Source organism: Nelumbo nucifera, chromosome 1 (assembly GCF_055504915.1).
Source record: "Nelumbo nucifera cultivar China Antique chromosome 1, China Antique-T2T, whole genome shotgun sequence".
In the NCBI taxonomy this organism is placed as follows: domain Eukaryota; kingdom Viridiplantae; phylum Streptophyta; class Magnoliopsida; order Proteales; family Nelumbonaceae; genus Nelumbo; species Nelumbo nucifera.
This window is the reverse complement of record NC_142649.1, coordinates 1852321-1868743: the sequence shown is the minus strand read 5'-3', so window position 1 is coordinate 1868743 and position 16423 is coordinate 1852321. Positions and strand designations below refer to the sequence as shown.

General features: G+C 35.2%; 1 protein-coding gene across 2 annotated transcripts in view; it reads left to right on the top strand.

Annotated features, from left to right (window-relative positions):
* Window positions 1-1132: 1132 nt before the first annotated feature.
* Window positions 1133-16423, top strand: part of LOC104589356 (histone H3-lysine(4) N-trimethyltransferase ATX1-like) — a 73993-nt gene continuing 58702 nt past the window's right edge. For both annotated transcript variants that reach the window (XR_016080658.1, XM_010247652.3), the window contains exons 1-10: window positions 1133-2047; window positions 2181-2232; window positions 2423-2497; window positions 2722-2941; window positions 6374-6497; window positions 6826-6930; window positions 13293-13498; window positions 13757-13849; window positions 14227-14324; window positions 15006-15176. Coding sequence is in view for 1 of the 2 variants with exons in the window: in XM_010247652.3 (XP_010245954.1) it covers window positions 1347-2047; window positions 2181-2232; window positions 2423-2497; window positions 2722-2941; window positions 6374-6497; window positions 6826-6930; window positions 13293-13498; window positions 13757-13849; window positions 14227-14324; window positions 15006-15176 (1845 nt within the window). In the remaining variant the exon portion in view is untranslated. The remainder of the gene's footprint in view (window positions 2048-2180; window positions 2233-2422; window positions 2498-2721; window positions 2942-6373; window positions 6498-6825; window positions 6931-13292; window positions 13499-13756; window positions 13850-14226; window positions 14325-15005; window positions 15177-16423) is intronic.

The following is a 16423-nucleotide window of genomic DNA, read 5'->3' as shown; positions in this document are numbered from 1 at the left end:
AAAATAAAAGTTTAGATGCATGTTATGTCATTTAATATAAAATATTATAGATATACAATGTTATAAGCCTGGAACCCTAGGCCGAGCCCGGGCCTAAGCTTTAGCCCTTATCATAAGTGCAAAGCCTTCAAAGTTCCCTTTAAATTTATTTAAGTTTCACTTGTATTTTAACCCCTTTACTCGAATTTCTTAAATTTTGGCCCCCCTTTCCATATTTTCTACGTTTTAACCCCTTAATAAAAAATCCTAACTCCACCACCGCATAAACCTAACATAAGACACGTGATGATCAAAACATGAGCATAAAGACCATCATTGAAGAATACTAAGGGAGAAAGGAAAGTTGGAGAGTGAAGTGGACTTTTTTGCATGTGTACATTAAAGGTAACCTGGTAGTTGATAGGTTAGTGAATGCAAGTCACTCTTCCTTGATTTCAAGTCATAGTGTTTTATCTTGGGATTTCCATTATATTTGTCCTTTTTTTTTCCACATTTTGATTATTGGGACGAATTGCCCCCAATTAATGTTGGAGATCACATTTCTTGCAACCACGTAAAAGTGATTTTTGAACACGCCATTGTTCCTAAAGGGTCGTAGGAAACGTAATTTCCAAATCTTTTGTAATCCTTTTCCCGTTAAAAAACTAACAATCACATAAATGAATATATTTTTTATAATATCTTAACATAAATGAATTTTATTTTATTCCTTTATCACAAATACACAATAAAATCCGTTGCATTTTCAAACCAAGTCAAATTCAAAAACAAAAAAAAGAAGAGAATTACAATTTATCAAAATCAAGCAAAAAGTTGTCATAAAATAAGAAGAAAGGACACACCTTGAAAACAAAAATATAGTTCTCTACGGCATACAATAAAAGATCTATCATATTTTATTTATCTTAATTCAATATTTTCATTTTTTTATTCAGTCAGGATCATAATTTATAGACCCAAAGTAAAGTTGGAATAAATATGAAATGGGAATTGATGACAATTTACAAGCGACGCATTGGTGTTTAGAATAAGGTATTTAACATTTTAATTTTTGATGGAATGCAGAAATCGTGTCTGTACTTTTCCGAATAGTATAACTATATATACAGATATATCCTGAGTCCATCTCTTCCTCCCCAAGGCGGGAAACGGGTTATTTGGGGGAAAAGCTGCATCAAAAAAAAAAAAAAAAAAATCCGTCTCTCCTTTAAAACCCTACATAAACAGAAAAAAAAAAAAATAAAGAAGAAAGGGAAAGAGCTCAGAGAAAGAGAGGGAAAAACTCAGAGAGAGAGAGAGAGAGAGAGAGAGAGAGGGCTCTGGTCTGCTCTCCTCATCCATCATCCATGGAGGTTCCTCTGCAGAAATTCATGCACGACGAAGAAGAAGAAACCGACACCGGTACTCCGATACGTTACCTTCCCCTCCATCGCGTCTACTCCGCCACTTCTCCCTGCGTCAGCGCCAGTGGATCCTCCAACGTCATGTCCAAGAAGGTGAAAGCTAGAAAACTCATCGAAACCTTGGACGATCCCCCCGATGATCACCCCACCAAGCCGCTGCAGATGCCACCTTCTCTCATTCGAGTCTACACCCGCCGAGCTAAAAGGCCTCGGCATTCCGCCAACAAGCCCTCGTTTTTTGCTGCCTTGGTGAGGCGCGTGGAATCTGAATCGAGAAACCCTAGCAAATTAGAGCAGAACAAGAATGTGGGTGATGATAGGTTAGAGGATAGTACCAATGACGACGATGCTCGAGATTTTGATTCGGGAAGGGATGAGGAAGGTGAATGTGGTGCTGGGCTTGAGTCGGTTAAGGTTAATAGAATTCTTAAAAAGAAAAAGAAGATGCGTAATTATGAGTTGATGAAATTGGGTGTCGATATGAGTGTTTATGGCAGTCTTGATGGCCCTTGGTTGAGAGAAGGTCGTGGTCACGATGAAAACAGCTCTGCTGGTACAAGGAAACGCAAATTTTTAGAGAATGGCCGAAAAGCTGACTTCCAGAAGGTTTCCTCTGCTTCGGTTCAGACAAAGAGATGGATTGAGTAAGTTCTCTCTTAGGACCTGTTTTATAACACTTGTCTAAATAGGGCTGCTTCTTCTGTTGTCATCCAGTTAATCTGATTTTGAGCAAGTATTTGTATCACAGAAAAGAATTCTCATTTACTGTTGTTGCAGGTTGAGTCTTGAAGATGCTGATCCAAGCACATTTGTTGGCTTATCTTGCAAGGTAAACTGCATGTTGATCTTATCATGCATTGCTTATTTTTCCCTTTGTCTTACTAGATGTACGAAAATGTAGAACAAATGCTTCTTCTAGCATGTTGCAAATGTTGTCTTCATCTAAATTAGACAATAGCTCCTAAAAAAAAGATAATGGACAAAATCTTATTTATAAAATGTGAGCTGGTTGGTTACAGGTTTACTGGCCGTTGGATGATGATTGGTATTCTGGCCGCATTGCTGGGTACAGTTCAGAGACTAAGCAGCATCTTGTATGGTTTTCACCTTTAGCATGTAAAGTTTGATTGTTGTACTGTTCTTTCAGTAGATTATGGCAATTGAAATGCTAAATCTGTTTAATTGGTTGCATAGTTGACTTACTTCTGCTTGGTGAAGTATGATTAGCAAAACAGTGCATTGCTGTGTGCTGTGGAAAATGCAGTATGCATTACATCTTTGTTACCCATTTCCTGAAACATGTGCAACAAAAATGCAGGTTAAATATGAAGACGGTGATCAAGAGAATTTGATTCTTTCAGGAGAGAAGATAAAATTTTATGTTTCCCGTGAGGAAATGCAACAAATGAATTTGAGGTACAACACTAAAAATACAGATATCAATGGCCTGGATTATGGTGAGATGGTTGTACTAGCTGCTAGTTTTGATGACTGCCAAGAGCTTGAACCTGGGGATATCATATGGGCAAAACTTACAGGTTTGTTAACTATCTGATCTACTTTACATAATTTGAAGTGGGTATTTGAATATTTTGCATGTTGAGGGCAATTAAAGTTGATAATCAAGATGCTTGGGAATTCCAACCATTGGAACTATTATTGAAGGTTCATGCTTCTTTTTGTTGTTTTGCCATGGATGCTAGCTGTATATGTTTGTTAATTACTGATCAAGCATATAGTGATTGATTATCTATTCTTACTCTTATCATCTCCATTTTTCTGACTTATGAACCTTGTTTGATGAAAGATTGTCAGTACTAATGAATAATGACTGAAAAAGTTATTTCAATATTACTGCTTATTTTGGTTTAAGCCATATCTAATGCAAAAGAAAGGTATGCATGGTTGAATAAAATCTAGGAGAAAGTTCCCCACTCAAAAAGATAATAAGACATAGTAATCAGGATTGAAATGAGGCCTTAGAACATTACTGTTTATGTATTTGTTTGCTACCTGCAGAGACAATTGAATGAGATATTTAAGAATTCCATTTTCTTATTTATACTGTAGTCTGGTTTATCAATATGGTTACATGACAACAACTGATACTATTTTCATCTGTCTTTTGCCTAGAAAAAGTGGGTCTTAGTTACCAATTCAGAAACAAAATCTGGATCGCCAATTTAAGAAGGAACTGGAGGGATCTTGGTTCTCTTTAATAGTGCCACTTATGAATGCCTTGTTGTTGTTGTTGGGTTGTGAAGGGGAGTTCATGTTCATGTGGTTACTACATGAATATGAACTCTTGGTGTTTGCCTAGGTGCTGGTGTTTGCTTTGTGGGTATTGTCATTCATTCTGTTTGGTATTGTCATTACCATCTGCCTACTCTTGGTGTTTGGTATTGTCGTTCATTCTGTTTACTACATGAAAATATGAACTCTTACCATCTGCCTATATGTTGGTGGGTATTGCCATTCATTCTGTTTAATATGAGGGTAGTTCAATAGATATCAGTGAACTTCTACATACCTTTGAAGGCTATATGGTGATGGGTCTCGTTACAGTTGCAAATTGATATATTTCCGGATGGTCCTCCGTTTCATGGAAATCAATGTTGAGGATAACAAGTAGACATATAGATCTCTTTGTGTGCTTGGTGTTTATATCACTGTTATATTAGGTTTTATGATTGATGATTTGCTGACCCAACTTCTCCTGTCCCTTCATCCTATTCTTTAAGGTAGCATTCTTTTATCCACAATTAATCTAATTGAAGCTTATTTCAGCAAGATATGACATGTTTAGAAAGTTGACCTTGAAAAAACCTGAAAAAAGCATGCTATCAAAAGTCCGATACCCTATCTGGCGTATTGGACTGTATCGATATTTGAAACCTTGGAAGTAGCATTCCGATTTCTTTCAAGAGCTGTCACCTCATGGAACTCATCCACTACTTTGGCAAGGTCACCCTTAACTATTGTTTTTTTGAGAAAATTTAACCAGAATTCATTAAGATAAAGAGAGGGAACATGGGAAGATATACAAAGCAGGGGAAGAACCCCTACAAGTTACAAAGGAGGAAGCTTGTTGCTATACAAATGCTCCAAATATACATCAAATTTAGCTAGGCCATCTGCAGTATGATTGTGTTCCCTAGGAATCCAAACTAAGTTAACATTTAAACAGTCCATAGAATCCCAAGCCTCTGTCAGATAATGATTCAATCTCCAGCGACCCCCCTCTTTGTCTCTTAACCATTTAATCGTATTTGCTGAATCACCTGCAATGATCAAATTCTGAATTCCCAACTTTTTTATTATCCTGATTCCGGTGAGAGCAGCCATCATTTCAGCCTTTGTGGAGTCAGCCAAGCCAATTCATCCCTTACTGTACCTCCAATACCAGCTAATCCAGGGTTACCTAAGGCACAACCGTCGAAGTTAAGGGTCATCACTCCTTCACTGATGGGGACGGGGTGCCTCAAGGATGTTTGCTGGGGATGAGGGAGAAACAGAAAGGGGTAAACATCTCTATTAAGATCATTGACTGAAAGTCCTTTGAACAGATCTGAATTCACTGTCCAGAGGCTGCAAAGGTAAGTAGTATCTGAGATTAATTCCTCCAGGGTTCTGCTTTTATTGTCAAAGAAACGATTGTTTCTTTCAAAACAAACACCCCACAACACTGCATGTAGCACTGATTGCCAAAAGACTTTACCCCTTTTACTTAACCCTGTTCCTTGCCATTGATGCAATGTGTCCATAATGTGTTTTGGAAAAGCCCAGCTATAACCTGTCATAAAATACAAACATGAGGAGATATGGAGCGTCTTCCCAAAAGCTTTTTCTGCAGGAGATAACAAGTATTTACTTTCTGGAGACAAGCTTCCCAAACAAAGAAGCAAATTCTTGAAGGGATGTGGCTACACCAGATTTTCTTATAAGGAAAGGAGGAATGCTGTTCATCAGCGATCAAAGCCCTGAACATAGACTTAGAAGAGAATTCTCCATTTGGGTGTAGGGCCCAAATTCGTGTGTCAGAATAAGAGGGGGAGATGTAGGCTTCTTTGAGGGTCTGAATTAGGGCTATTAAATCAGAAATCTCTGAGTCCCTTAGGGGTCTTCTGAGGTGGAGGTTTAAGGAGTTCTTGGCAGTTTGGTTTGGAAGGCAGGAAGGAATAGTGGCTTCTTGGTCGAGGGTAAGGTTAAAAAGCCTAGGGAAAGAGGCTTCCAGGGTGGATTCCCCCCACCCTTAACTATTTTCCATTATCTTTATAGAACAGCATAGTGAATCTATCAGGGCCCAGGGATTTCTCACCTTCCAAATCATCAATAGCCTTTTTGACTTTGGCCTCAGAGAAGGGGAGTTCCAATTCTGCTGCTGGTGATTAAGAAAGGCACACAAAGTTGATGCCATCCAGTTTCGATTTCTCCTCCTGAAAGATTCAGAAAATAACTTCTCATAGAACCTCAGAATGGCTCTCTATTTCCTGTGGTTGTCCCAACAGTCTGTCTTCCACCTTTAACTTCTTAATAGCATTAGATCTGAATCTCTCATTAGCCACCTTATGAAAGAAAGAAGTATTATTATCACCCTCTTTTAGCCTTCTAACCCTTGATCTTTGTCTTCATCTGACTTCATCTCTATATGCCAGCAAATCGAACTCCTTAGCCTGCAGTCTTTTTAATTATAGCTCTTCAGCAACAGGCCCACTTTCCTCTTCTTTGTCCACCAGTCCACCTCTTATATATTGTTTAGGTATTCTAATTTTTTATTCCTTTCACAGTCGACTTGCTTGGCTCCTCAGTCCTTTATTTGCTCTTCAGGTATTGCAATTTCTAAAACTTATCAGAAAGCTAGCAGAACCTTCCACCTGAAACTCAGCCCACTGCTTCTTGATGTTCTTGCCAAATTCTTACTCATCTTTGTAGCATCACCTTCTCACTATTTTTTTGTTTTTTTGTTGTAGGTCATGCAATGTGGCCAGCAGTTGTCGTGAATGAATCACATCTCGGTGGACGTAAAGGTTTGAAGCCATTTCCTGGAGAGAGATCTGTTCCTGTGCAATTTTTTGGAACCCATGATTTTGCAAGGTTTGTTACTGCTTTGATGTGATTGGGATTTTTCAGATGTCCTAAAACTGGAGGTTTTAGCCAAGGCAATCTCTCTCTCTCTCTCCCCCTTTCTTAAATTGACATTGCTATTATAAAAGGGCTACAAAGAACCCAGTCAACCCATGGACCTCTATTGGGGTTGGCCTCCCAGATTCTTGAAACAGAGAATTTGTGTTCTACATCCAGTGGGCTGACATTGGCAAGCTTTGTTACATCCAGTTGATTGGTTTTATCAATATGAGCATTGTGATTCCATTGGTGTGTGAAATTTATTCTAAACATTTTTTAATTCTTTTTGTTTATCCAGGATTAGTATAAAACAGGTCATTTCATTTCTTAGAGGCCTTCTTTCTTCTTACCATCTCAAGTGCAAGCAAACACGCTTCCGTCGAAGCTTAGAAGAGGCAAAAATGTAAGCTTATCTCCAAGATGTATCTAAGTATTTATTTGTTTATATTAATTAACATAAGAAGGTTTTGCTTCATGGTGGAAGGAATGAATGCTCTATATGCGTTTATGTAAAACATTGCCATTTTTGTTAACTGTAGTACATTTTGGAAAAATGTAAGATGGTCAGTAATGCTTAGTTGCTTACAAGTCACTGTAGACCTGCATTTATTCCATCTACCAAATGGTCTTTATTGAATCACCTCTGCCCCTAGAAGATATGCTATTTATGTTGCTGTTTATCATTTCTGAAAAAGTCTGCAGTTCTAGCTGGTCCTTGATCTCCATGACCACTACCGCTGCTGTTGAGTTTTATCCACATGATTTCCAATAGTGTTGGAGTTGTTCTCAACTGATAAAATGACTCTCATGCTAACAGGGTTCAAGATTTTTCCTGTTCTACAACCATTATTAGTAAGTTAAAAATGAGAGAAAGAGTGAGAACCTAATCACCTATAAGGATCCTCCAAGTAATTAATTAAAAATACAAATGTAGGATAATCTAAGTCATATCTTATCTGCATCAAGCGAATTTTGTTGGGAAAGATTTTGTATTATTCTCCTAAGTTCCTTTTAGTATAACTTAAAACTTTGTTATGCCTAGGAATGAAAACATCTTGGGATCTGCATGGTGTCTAATGGTTATAAGCTGAATTGTTGCTTGTTTTTTGGGTAATGAGAAGATATCATTATTAATGGGAAAGGGGGAAATGCCATGTACAGAAAGATTATAAGTGTGGCTGGTTGATGATTTTTAGGAACAGCTGCACAGAAAGCACATCAAAATTCAAAAGAATGATAAAAGCAGTAGCATCCCAACTACTCTGCAATAGAGGAAACACTTATTTCTGATCTGATAGTTGTCAAATGGGCTCTGCTGAGTGGTAATGCCACCAAAAAAATGTTCCCTACTTTTCTGTTGTTTTTCATTCTGTTTCTTTTTAGGTTGACAAAATATCATTCTCTCTTTGTAATATACTTATTTGCAGATGGTTTTTCTTTGTATTTTTGGTTAGCCTCTTTTAGCATGAGGTTTGTTTTGGTCTTCCCCCTCTTGATAAACAAATATTGTTTTCCTATTTTGAATTAAACAAATGCATGTAGAAGCAATTTCTGTATGGACTGTTGCTTGGTGCATGGTCAAACTGTGGGCTCACAAGCATGATAATGTGGTTTCAAGTCTGAGAGCGCCGCTTTGTACAAAAAAGCCAAAGGTTTGGTTAAGGACCGATTTTGATTAATGGTCCTTTTTATGCATAAAAACTTGCTGTATATGAAAGCTATAAAATCAGGGCTAGGATTTCCTTTTTGGAAATTGTATATCTTATTACGTGTGTAATGTTTTTACCATTTGGGTTCAATTTGGTGCACATTAATAGATCATCTGAAACATATATTTTTAAAAACTGTAGGTGCATCTACTGTAGGGAAACCAATGCATGATCCTTATTTTCTGATATCCTTGCATATTAATTACTAGTCAATTAGTCATTAGTCCTCTATCTTGTCAAAAGGCAGAACTACTTGTTTTGAAATGGGAATTCATGCCAATTTAAATTAGAAAAAAGGATTAAAACTCAAATTCCTACCGTATTTATTAATATCTTCTTCTCACATGATGGCACAGAATGGATACAGTTTAGATCAGCAAGGGATTCCTCAAACGTGAAAATAGTTTGTCACCCAGAATGGATGCAATTTTTGACTTAGTTCATCAATACAAAACTTTATACATAATACTTCCAAAAAAGAAAAGAGAATTGAAATAAAGAAGAACGATATTGGAATTTCTAACCTCTTGTTTGGATCTTGTAGAACAGATCTAGTAGCGATTAATGGTATCAGCACCATCAAAATCTTCATAATCATCATCCAAGAGTGCATGGAATCAGCTGCACATTCATTAGCAAAAGACTTAAAAAAGAATTTATGTTGATTCATTCTAAACCTGCATCTTGTGTATGAAAGATATATATGAAGAAAAGAAGAAATCAATTTTCCCTAAACAATCTATACTTGACTATTTAAAGAACCCATGTCAAATTAAAGCTATTCCTATGTACTAATACCAGTTATACAAAAGATTAAGATAATAAATGCTTCCCGACAAGACTCATAAACACTTGGAAAAAAAGAAAAGACATGACTTGATCCCCAAGACTCATTAATACTAAATACACGAAAGGGTTATTTACTAGAACACCCCCTATAGTTTCACAGATTTACTTAAACCTACCCTATGGTTTTCATTTTGCTAAAAACCCCTTATAATTTATCAAAAAAAACACCCCTTATAATTTGCAACCTATTTACTTAATTGACCTTTCATTAAGAACTATTTGTTTTTTTTGATATATCTTTAAGAACTATTTGTTTTGTTAAATGAAAATAGTAACATGATCACTTAAACTAAGTGGAAAATGTTTAAGGGCATGGACCCATGGTTGTTTATTCCAAAAGTACCCTTAAACCGAGTGGAAAATGTTCAAGGGTATGGATCCATGGTTGTTTATTCCAAAAGTACCCCTAACACTTTTTTGTATAGAAAAGAAAATTGACCAAATAGAGAAAAATAGAATGGTTGTCTGTGTTTTACTAGGGGCAAAAGTGACATTTTTGTTTTTAGTTTTTTTTGATTAAATTTAGGGAGAATGACGGTTCAGCCCAGGATCAGAATTGTTAGGCCCAAAGTACAGTTGGTGTGGGTGCCAGCTCGGAATTGATGCCAATTCACGGGTGGGAATTGATGTGTTGGGTGGGGGTTGTTGACATTTTGAATGTTTATAGCTCTGCAGTGGAAATCAGAAATCTGCATTGGGCCTGTCCATACTTCTCCGTTAAATTTATTTGAATGGATGTTAGTGTTAAAACTGTCATTTTCCACTTTCATATAATGGGAGGTCGATTAAGTAAATTGATTGCAAACTATAGGGGATGTTTTAGTAAAGCACAAACTATAGGGTAGGTTTTTTAGTAGATTTATAAAACTATAGTGTGTTTTAGTAAATGACCCTACACAAAATAAGAGCGCTAACGGATTTACTATGTCTGATACTGTGATCCAAGGAGAAAGATTTCTATGCAGGTTGGGCATTGCAAGAACTATGCATGAATCCAAGAGAAACCCAAAAGGGAGTGGGGACAATTACAGGCAGTGCGTCGATCATCACCATACAATCAAAATATGAAAAGAAACATGAAAAGAAAAAAGATGACAAGAAAAGATAATGTCAACTGTGTGGGAGAAGTCCCAGAAACTCTACACGGTAAGGAGTATTGAGCAGTGTTTTCTATGAAGTCTTCCCAATGTTATTCTTAATGAAGCAAGCAGGTGGTTAGGCACCTTTCTGGTATCATTTTTTTTTTTGGATAAAAAAATTATATAGATGAGCAAAGTGGAGATGACCTTTCTGGTATCATGGCTACTACTGTGTAAACTCTTGATGTGAAAGAAGTGGATTATTTAGGGTGCAGTGGTTTAGGAAGAGTTTGGCTGACCCTAAGAACAAAGTGGATTGTTAGGGCACTGTACTGGGGTAATGGCTATCACTGTGCAGTTATTGATGCAAAAGAAGGGGGTTGTTTAGCTCCCAGATTGGACTTGCTGGATTGATGTTTGGTGGGAAGATTCATTGAGTCTTATTATTGAAGTTATTAATTCCCGTTAACATTCATTGAGCCCTATTCTTGACTAAAATACCCTAGTTTAGTTTTTGAATTTGATCACTCTATAATTGTGGGGGCACAAAATATAATTTGAACTATTACATTTCTCTTAAGTCTTATATTTAGGGTATTAACTCCCATTCTTTCATTTAATTCTACTAGTAAGCGTGCACGTGCTTTGCACGTGGCAATTAGATGATGATAATGATAGGAATAATGTATCCAAAATTTTGTATAAAATTCATGTACTTTTTATTTTTTATATTTTTTGTTTTTCACTATTAATTGGATGCAGACTATGAAATCTGGATCTGATTACGTAAGCACCTCATATTAGGCTACAAAGTTTTGGGTATCATTGGCAGGCCTACCTATTGGGCTGGACAATTCTTTTTGTAATGTTTTATCTTCCTAGTGTATACTTTTTTGTTTATTTATCAAAAAAATGTAAGATTTAGAGAGGGGGAATTGAGTGAGGTGAAAATTGTAATTCAAACTACATTTTAAACCTCACAATTAAAAAGGGATTAAATTCAAAAATGGGTATTTTAGTCAAAAGAAAGTTTCTCAAATTTATTCATATTTTTAATAGTAGTGTAAATATGGAGTTTTAGATATATTCAATTTTTTCTATATATATTTTTTATTTCTCTGTGTGTGAAAATAATATTGTAATTTACACCTATTTTTTGTTTAATATGTTAAATATATGATATTATACATGTGGCCTATTGTTTTTTTTGTAAAATTTATGTATTTTTTATTTTTGTGTTTTTATATTTTATTATTTAATCATGATATTCAAGCTTGGCATATTTGACCCAAAAGTTGAACTATTGATTTCTACCAAATAGGAAAATAATTTCATTTTTTGTTAGTTTTAGATATGTACTTCATTTTCATCATCAATAAAAATAATTATTGTTTATTGCACTTGTTTTTTAATTTGATTAATAAAAATATAAAAAATGTGTTTATTTTTCTACATTTTGTAATTTTCTATATGTATTTCTGTTTAAAAATTTTATTAATTATCTAACTATGACTTCATGGGTTGGCTAATTTGATTTTGGTTTTTAGTAAGTTTTAAAACATATGGGTTTATATTGTTAAAAGTATCGGACATAGATCTAATTAATAGCATTTTGAAAAATTAACTTAAATATGGAATTTAATAAGAGAAAATATGAGTTAATACCTTAAATACAAGAGTTAATGAGAGGGGATTAAATGGGTGAAAAGCATTAATTGAAATTACATTTTCAGCCTTCATAATTAGAGATGGACTAAATAACAAATGTGGGCATTTTAGTCAAGAAAAGTTCCACATCCTCATTCATACTCTTTATAATTGTATAGATATTAATAAACCATATTAAAGAAAGATAAGTGTGATGAAGAATAATTGTTTTTATCAATAATAGAAATAAAATACAAATTTAAAACCAAGCAAAAATGGATTTGCTTTGCTGTTTGGTGGCGAGTCAACAATTCAACCTTTTAGGTCAAATGTGTCAACACTAGGTGTCCTAATTAAATAATAATAAAAATTTAGAAAGATGAAAACACATAAAAGTATAAAAATACAAAAAGTTTTGTAAAAAAACATTTGGGCACATCTTTAATATTGTATATTCATCATATTAAACAAAATTAAGACTCCAAAGATGAATAATTTTTATAGACAATAAAAAATTAAGACTCCAAATTTAAAACCAAACAAAAAATGGATTTGTTTTCCTGTTTGGTGGCGAGTCAACAATTCAACCTTTTGTGTCAACCCTAGGTGTCCTAATTAAATAAAAATAAAAATTTAAAAAATGAAAACACAGAAGTATAAAAAAAAAAAACATTTGGGCACATCTCTAAAAATTGCCATGTGCAAAGCATGCACACACTTACTAGTAACTTGAAAAGAATGATACATGATAAATTGCTTCTTTCTATATGTTCTTGGTCCTTTAACATTTAATGATTTTTCTATACCGCCTTGTGATTACAAAACCAAGGATGTTAATTGGAACTTCATCTTGACTCTAAAAGTGAGTCCTATGCCCTGCATATTTTTTTAGATAAGCAACAGTTAAGGGTGATTTGTTGCTGTGAAAAAATTACATCCCATCCAGATTTTTAGATAGTTAGGTAAAAAGAAAACGGCAATAATACTGAGCACTGTGCTTTGTTGCTGAAATTGAATTTTGCAATTCATGTCCTGGCCTAGGCCTTCCCCATTCATGTTTGTCCATTGTGAAACCTGAGAACCCCATTCTTGTGTAGGAGTAAGCTTGTTTCTGGCTTAAGTTTCACATGTCATGCCACTCTACCTTTTTCCTGCACTTATAACATGCAGTGATTGCATTATATACATCCTTACAACTTGCAGGTCTTCTTTTTTTTCTTGATCAGCATCTCGCAGGTATTCCTTTTAGTGCATCAAGTTTGTAGAATAATTCCTTCTTCCATGTTCTATCTAGTTTTGCCTTTTCTTCACTTTTGGTGTCTCGTGTCCCTCAGTGTGGGTTTTACAAGAGCTTGGTTATTTGGCATCCACAATGTTTTTTGCCTACTCATCATATTAAAATGCTTTTATGGGATGCATATACAAGAGCTCATTGGTTTTTTATTCTTTTTTGTCACATTGTAAATTACCATATTTGACAGGTACCTCAGTGAACAAAAGCTTCCAAAAAGAATGTTAAGGCTGCAAAATGGCAGTGGTGCTGATGATTGTGAGAATGCAAGTGGTGAAGATGAAGGAAGTAATGACTCTGACAATGATAATGTGGGAGATGGAGAGAGACAGCAAATACTGGAAGGCATCAAAACTTGTCCACTTGAATTAGGGGATCTCCGTGTAATAAGCCTAGGTGATTTTCATTTCTCGATATTCCAAATGATTGTTATCTCTTTTGAATAATTGATTTGCCTGAAAAACAAGTTTACTGCATGCACATACCTTGTATTTTAGAAGCAGTTAACTGCATTCCCATTTACTTGATAATGATTAAATTGGTAATATGATGTTCCTTCTTTTGATAAAAAATGATGTTCCTTCTTGAAAATAATAATTGATGGTGGTCAAAGGTTACTCATTATAGTTTTCTAAACATATAATTATCCTACAGGGAAGATTGTCAGGGACTCAGATTTTTTCCAGAATGAGAAGTACATCTGGCCTCAAGGATATACTGCTGAGAGAAAGTTTGCTTCAACAACAGGTGAAGAATTTCCATAAGTTTTCCATTCATTTTCCATGCTATTTTTCTTTGACTAATGTTGCAAGCTTTGTTGTCTCCCGGTTGCCCTTGTTGATATGCATAGATAACATGTCTTATTATCATCTGTTATACATTTTCATAATATTGTTGTATTTTTATTCCGAGCAGAATATATACACATGCACATAGATTAGGGATGTAATTTGTGTACCTGGTTTGAAGAGTTTACTCAACTTACCAAGCCAATTCAAATTTAACAAATGCTCAACCCACTCTCATTTCATAGAGATATATGCACATACATACAAATATTACTTTTCTTTTATTTCTCCATGAGGTAAACTAATTCACACTGCATAATGTTCTTTTTTGTTCAGATCCAAGTATAAAATCCTTTTATAAAATGGAGGTGCTGAGAGATCCAGAATCAAGGTTTCGGCCACTATTTAGAGTAACAACAGATAGTGGAGAACAGGTTAGTTGTTACTTACACAATTACACATGTCATAGATTGACTATTAAAACATCATTTCAATTCCTTCTTGTTATGGACTAATATGCATTGGGATTTTTCACTTTTATTTAATTATTATTTCCTTTTGTTTCATGGTTATGCGTGCAATATTTCTTAGTCTCGTTTTTTTTTTAAATAGTTGCATCCCTATTTTATGCATTGGTTTCTTTAGAGTTTGAGCACTTTCATGTTGATAGTTAGGTATAAAGCTGTGTTTCCCCTGGAACCAAACATGACATATAAAACATATTCAAGCATTCAACAATTCATCATGTGAAAATTTCAATCTCTTTATTTCTTTTCTAATCGCTTTACTTCAAATAGCTAATTTGATGTTAAATATTTTGCATTCGTAATTCTACAAGCCGCCTTTGTACCGAGCTCCTTGAGGCAAGTCCAAACAAGTCCATGCTAAAGTCTTAAATTCTTAACCCATACACAAAAAATGGTTTTGTAATTTTAGTTATAGTTTCTTATCTTTTAAAAAATGTCTTGTATTAGGGAGGGGTTGCTCCCTTCATTGTTCATGCAATTTGCTTGGCTAGCACTATACTTATATTTTGATGAATGAACAATATTTTTCATTGAATTTGCTAGGACTTGCAGTATACTTATATTTTGTTGGTTTGTTGCCTTCTACAGTTCAAAGGATCAAATCCATCTATTTGCTGGAACAAAATTTATAAAAGGATAAGGAAGATGCAGAACAAATTGTCTAATGGCTTTAATGTTGAAAGCAAAGTTGAGGAGATCGATAAATCGGGTTCTTATATGTTTGGTTTTTCAAATTCGAAAGTTTTCAAACTTATACGGGTATGTTGTTATTCATCTTTACCTATACGATTAATAAATAGAAAGTTTTGCATTTTTCCTTTTCCCCCTTTTCCTGGAAATTTTCTTTTATGGGACTTCATCTCATCTATCTCTAGTTGTTTTCTTCTATACTTCTAAACTTGGTCATGCTGTTACTTGAATGGTATTGGTGCTAATTTTATGTAATGTGACAATTATTGTTTGTTGGGTTCTAATTATGCATCAAGTGTTTATTCTTTGTTTCGGATTCAAGATCTCTATTGATAGGCAATTAAGATTTGCTAAAGTGTATAATAGATTTGTTGGATGTTTGAATTTCTTTGCATGACCAAAATAGAATAAATGCATCCAAACTTACTGTTGAGTGGCCCGGTTTTATTTTAGTTTGTTTTTATTTAGTTAGGAAGTTGTTGAGCCTTGGCCCATTAGTTTATATTTTTTAAAGTTGTGACTGTTCAGTTTTAGTAGCTGCCCTACTAAGGGCATCCTTGTAATATCTCATCTTTAAGTTAATTATAAATATAATGAGAGGAAAGTGGCTAGGGTTAACTCTCTCACAATCCTAGTTGACCTCCTACTCTTTTCTTCTTCTCCTTCCTTCTCTACTGCTGAAATCTTCACCGTTCCCCTCTTTCTCTCAGAAGAAACTTGACTGAATCAACAAATAGTGATTTCTACTTGGTATGAGAGCAGGCCGAAGGTTCTTGAAGTTGTTCTCTCTTGCAGCCCTAGATCGGCCGATTGCATGGTGATTTAAGAGGTTGATCGAAGCCCTCAGGTAAGCCCAGTTTTTGGATTTTCTTGATGGATCTGTGTGCCCTGTAGCTGATCTAGGGTTTCTCATCAGAATCAGGAAAAATTGGAGAAAGGGGAAGAGTCTTGTTTTTGTTGGACTCTTTAATTTTGACCTAGGAAGTGGCGCCCTAATTTTTTAGGGTTCCTTGGGGTTGTTTGTAAGGGGCGGTTCAAGTCCTGCCTGGTTTGGAGGCTTCCAGAGAGGGTGGCTGCCTCTTCTCTCTCTTCTCCCATCCCACAGAAAAGGAATCTTTTGAGGGAAGAAAGTCCATGACACCAAGAAAGTGTTGTTGGTTCCAAAAGGTGTTTTCTTTGATCTTGCTGCAAGTTTTAGTTATTTTCTTTACCTTTTTTGAGAAGCATGGAGGGCCACAGAGTTGAAAATAAGCCCGGGAGTGAAATGGGACTAGTGGGAGGAGGTGCTGGAGACCCCTTCGGGGCTGGGACCATTA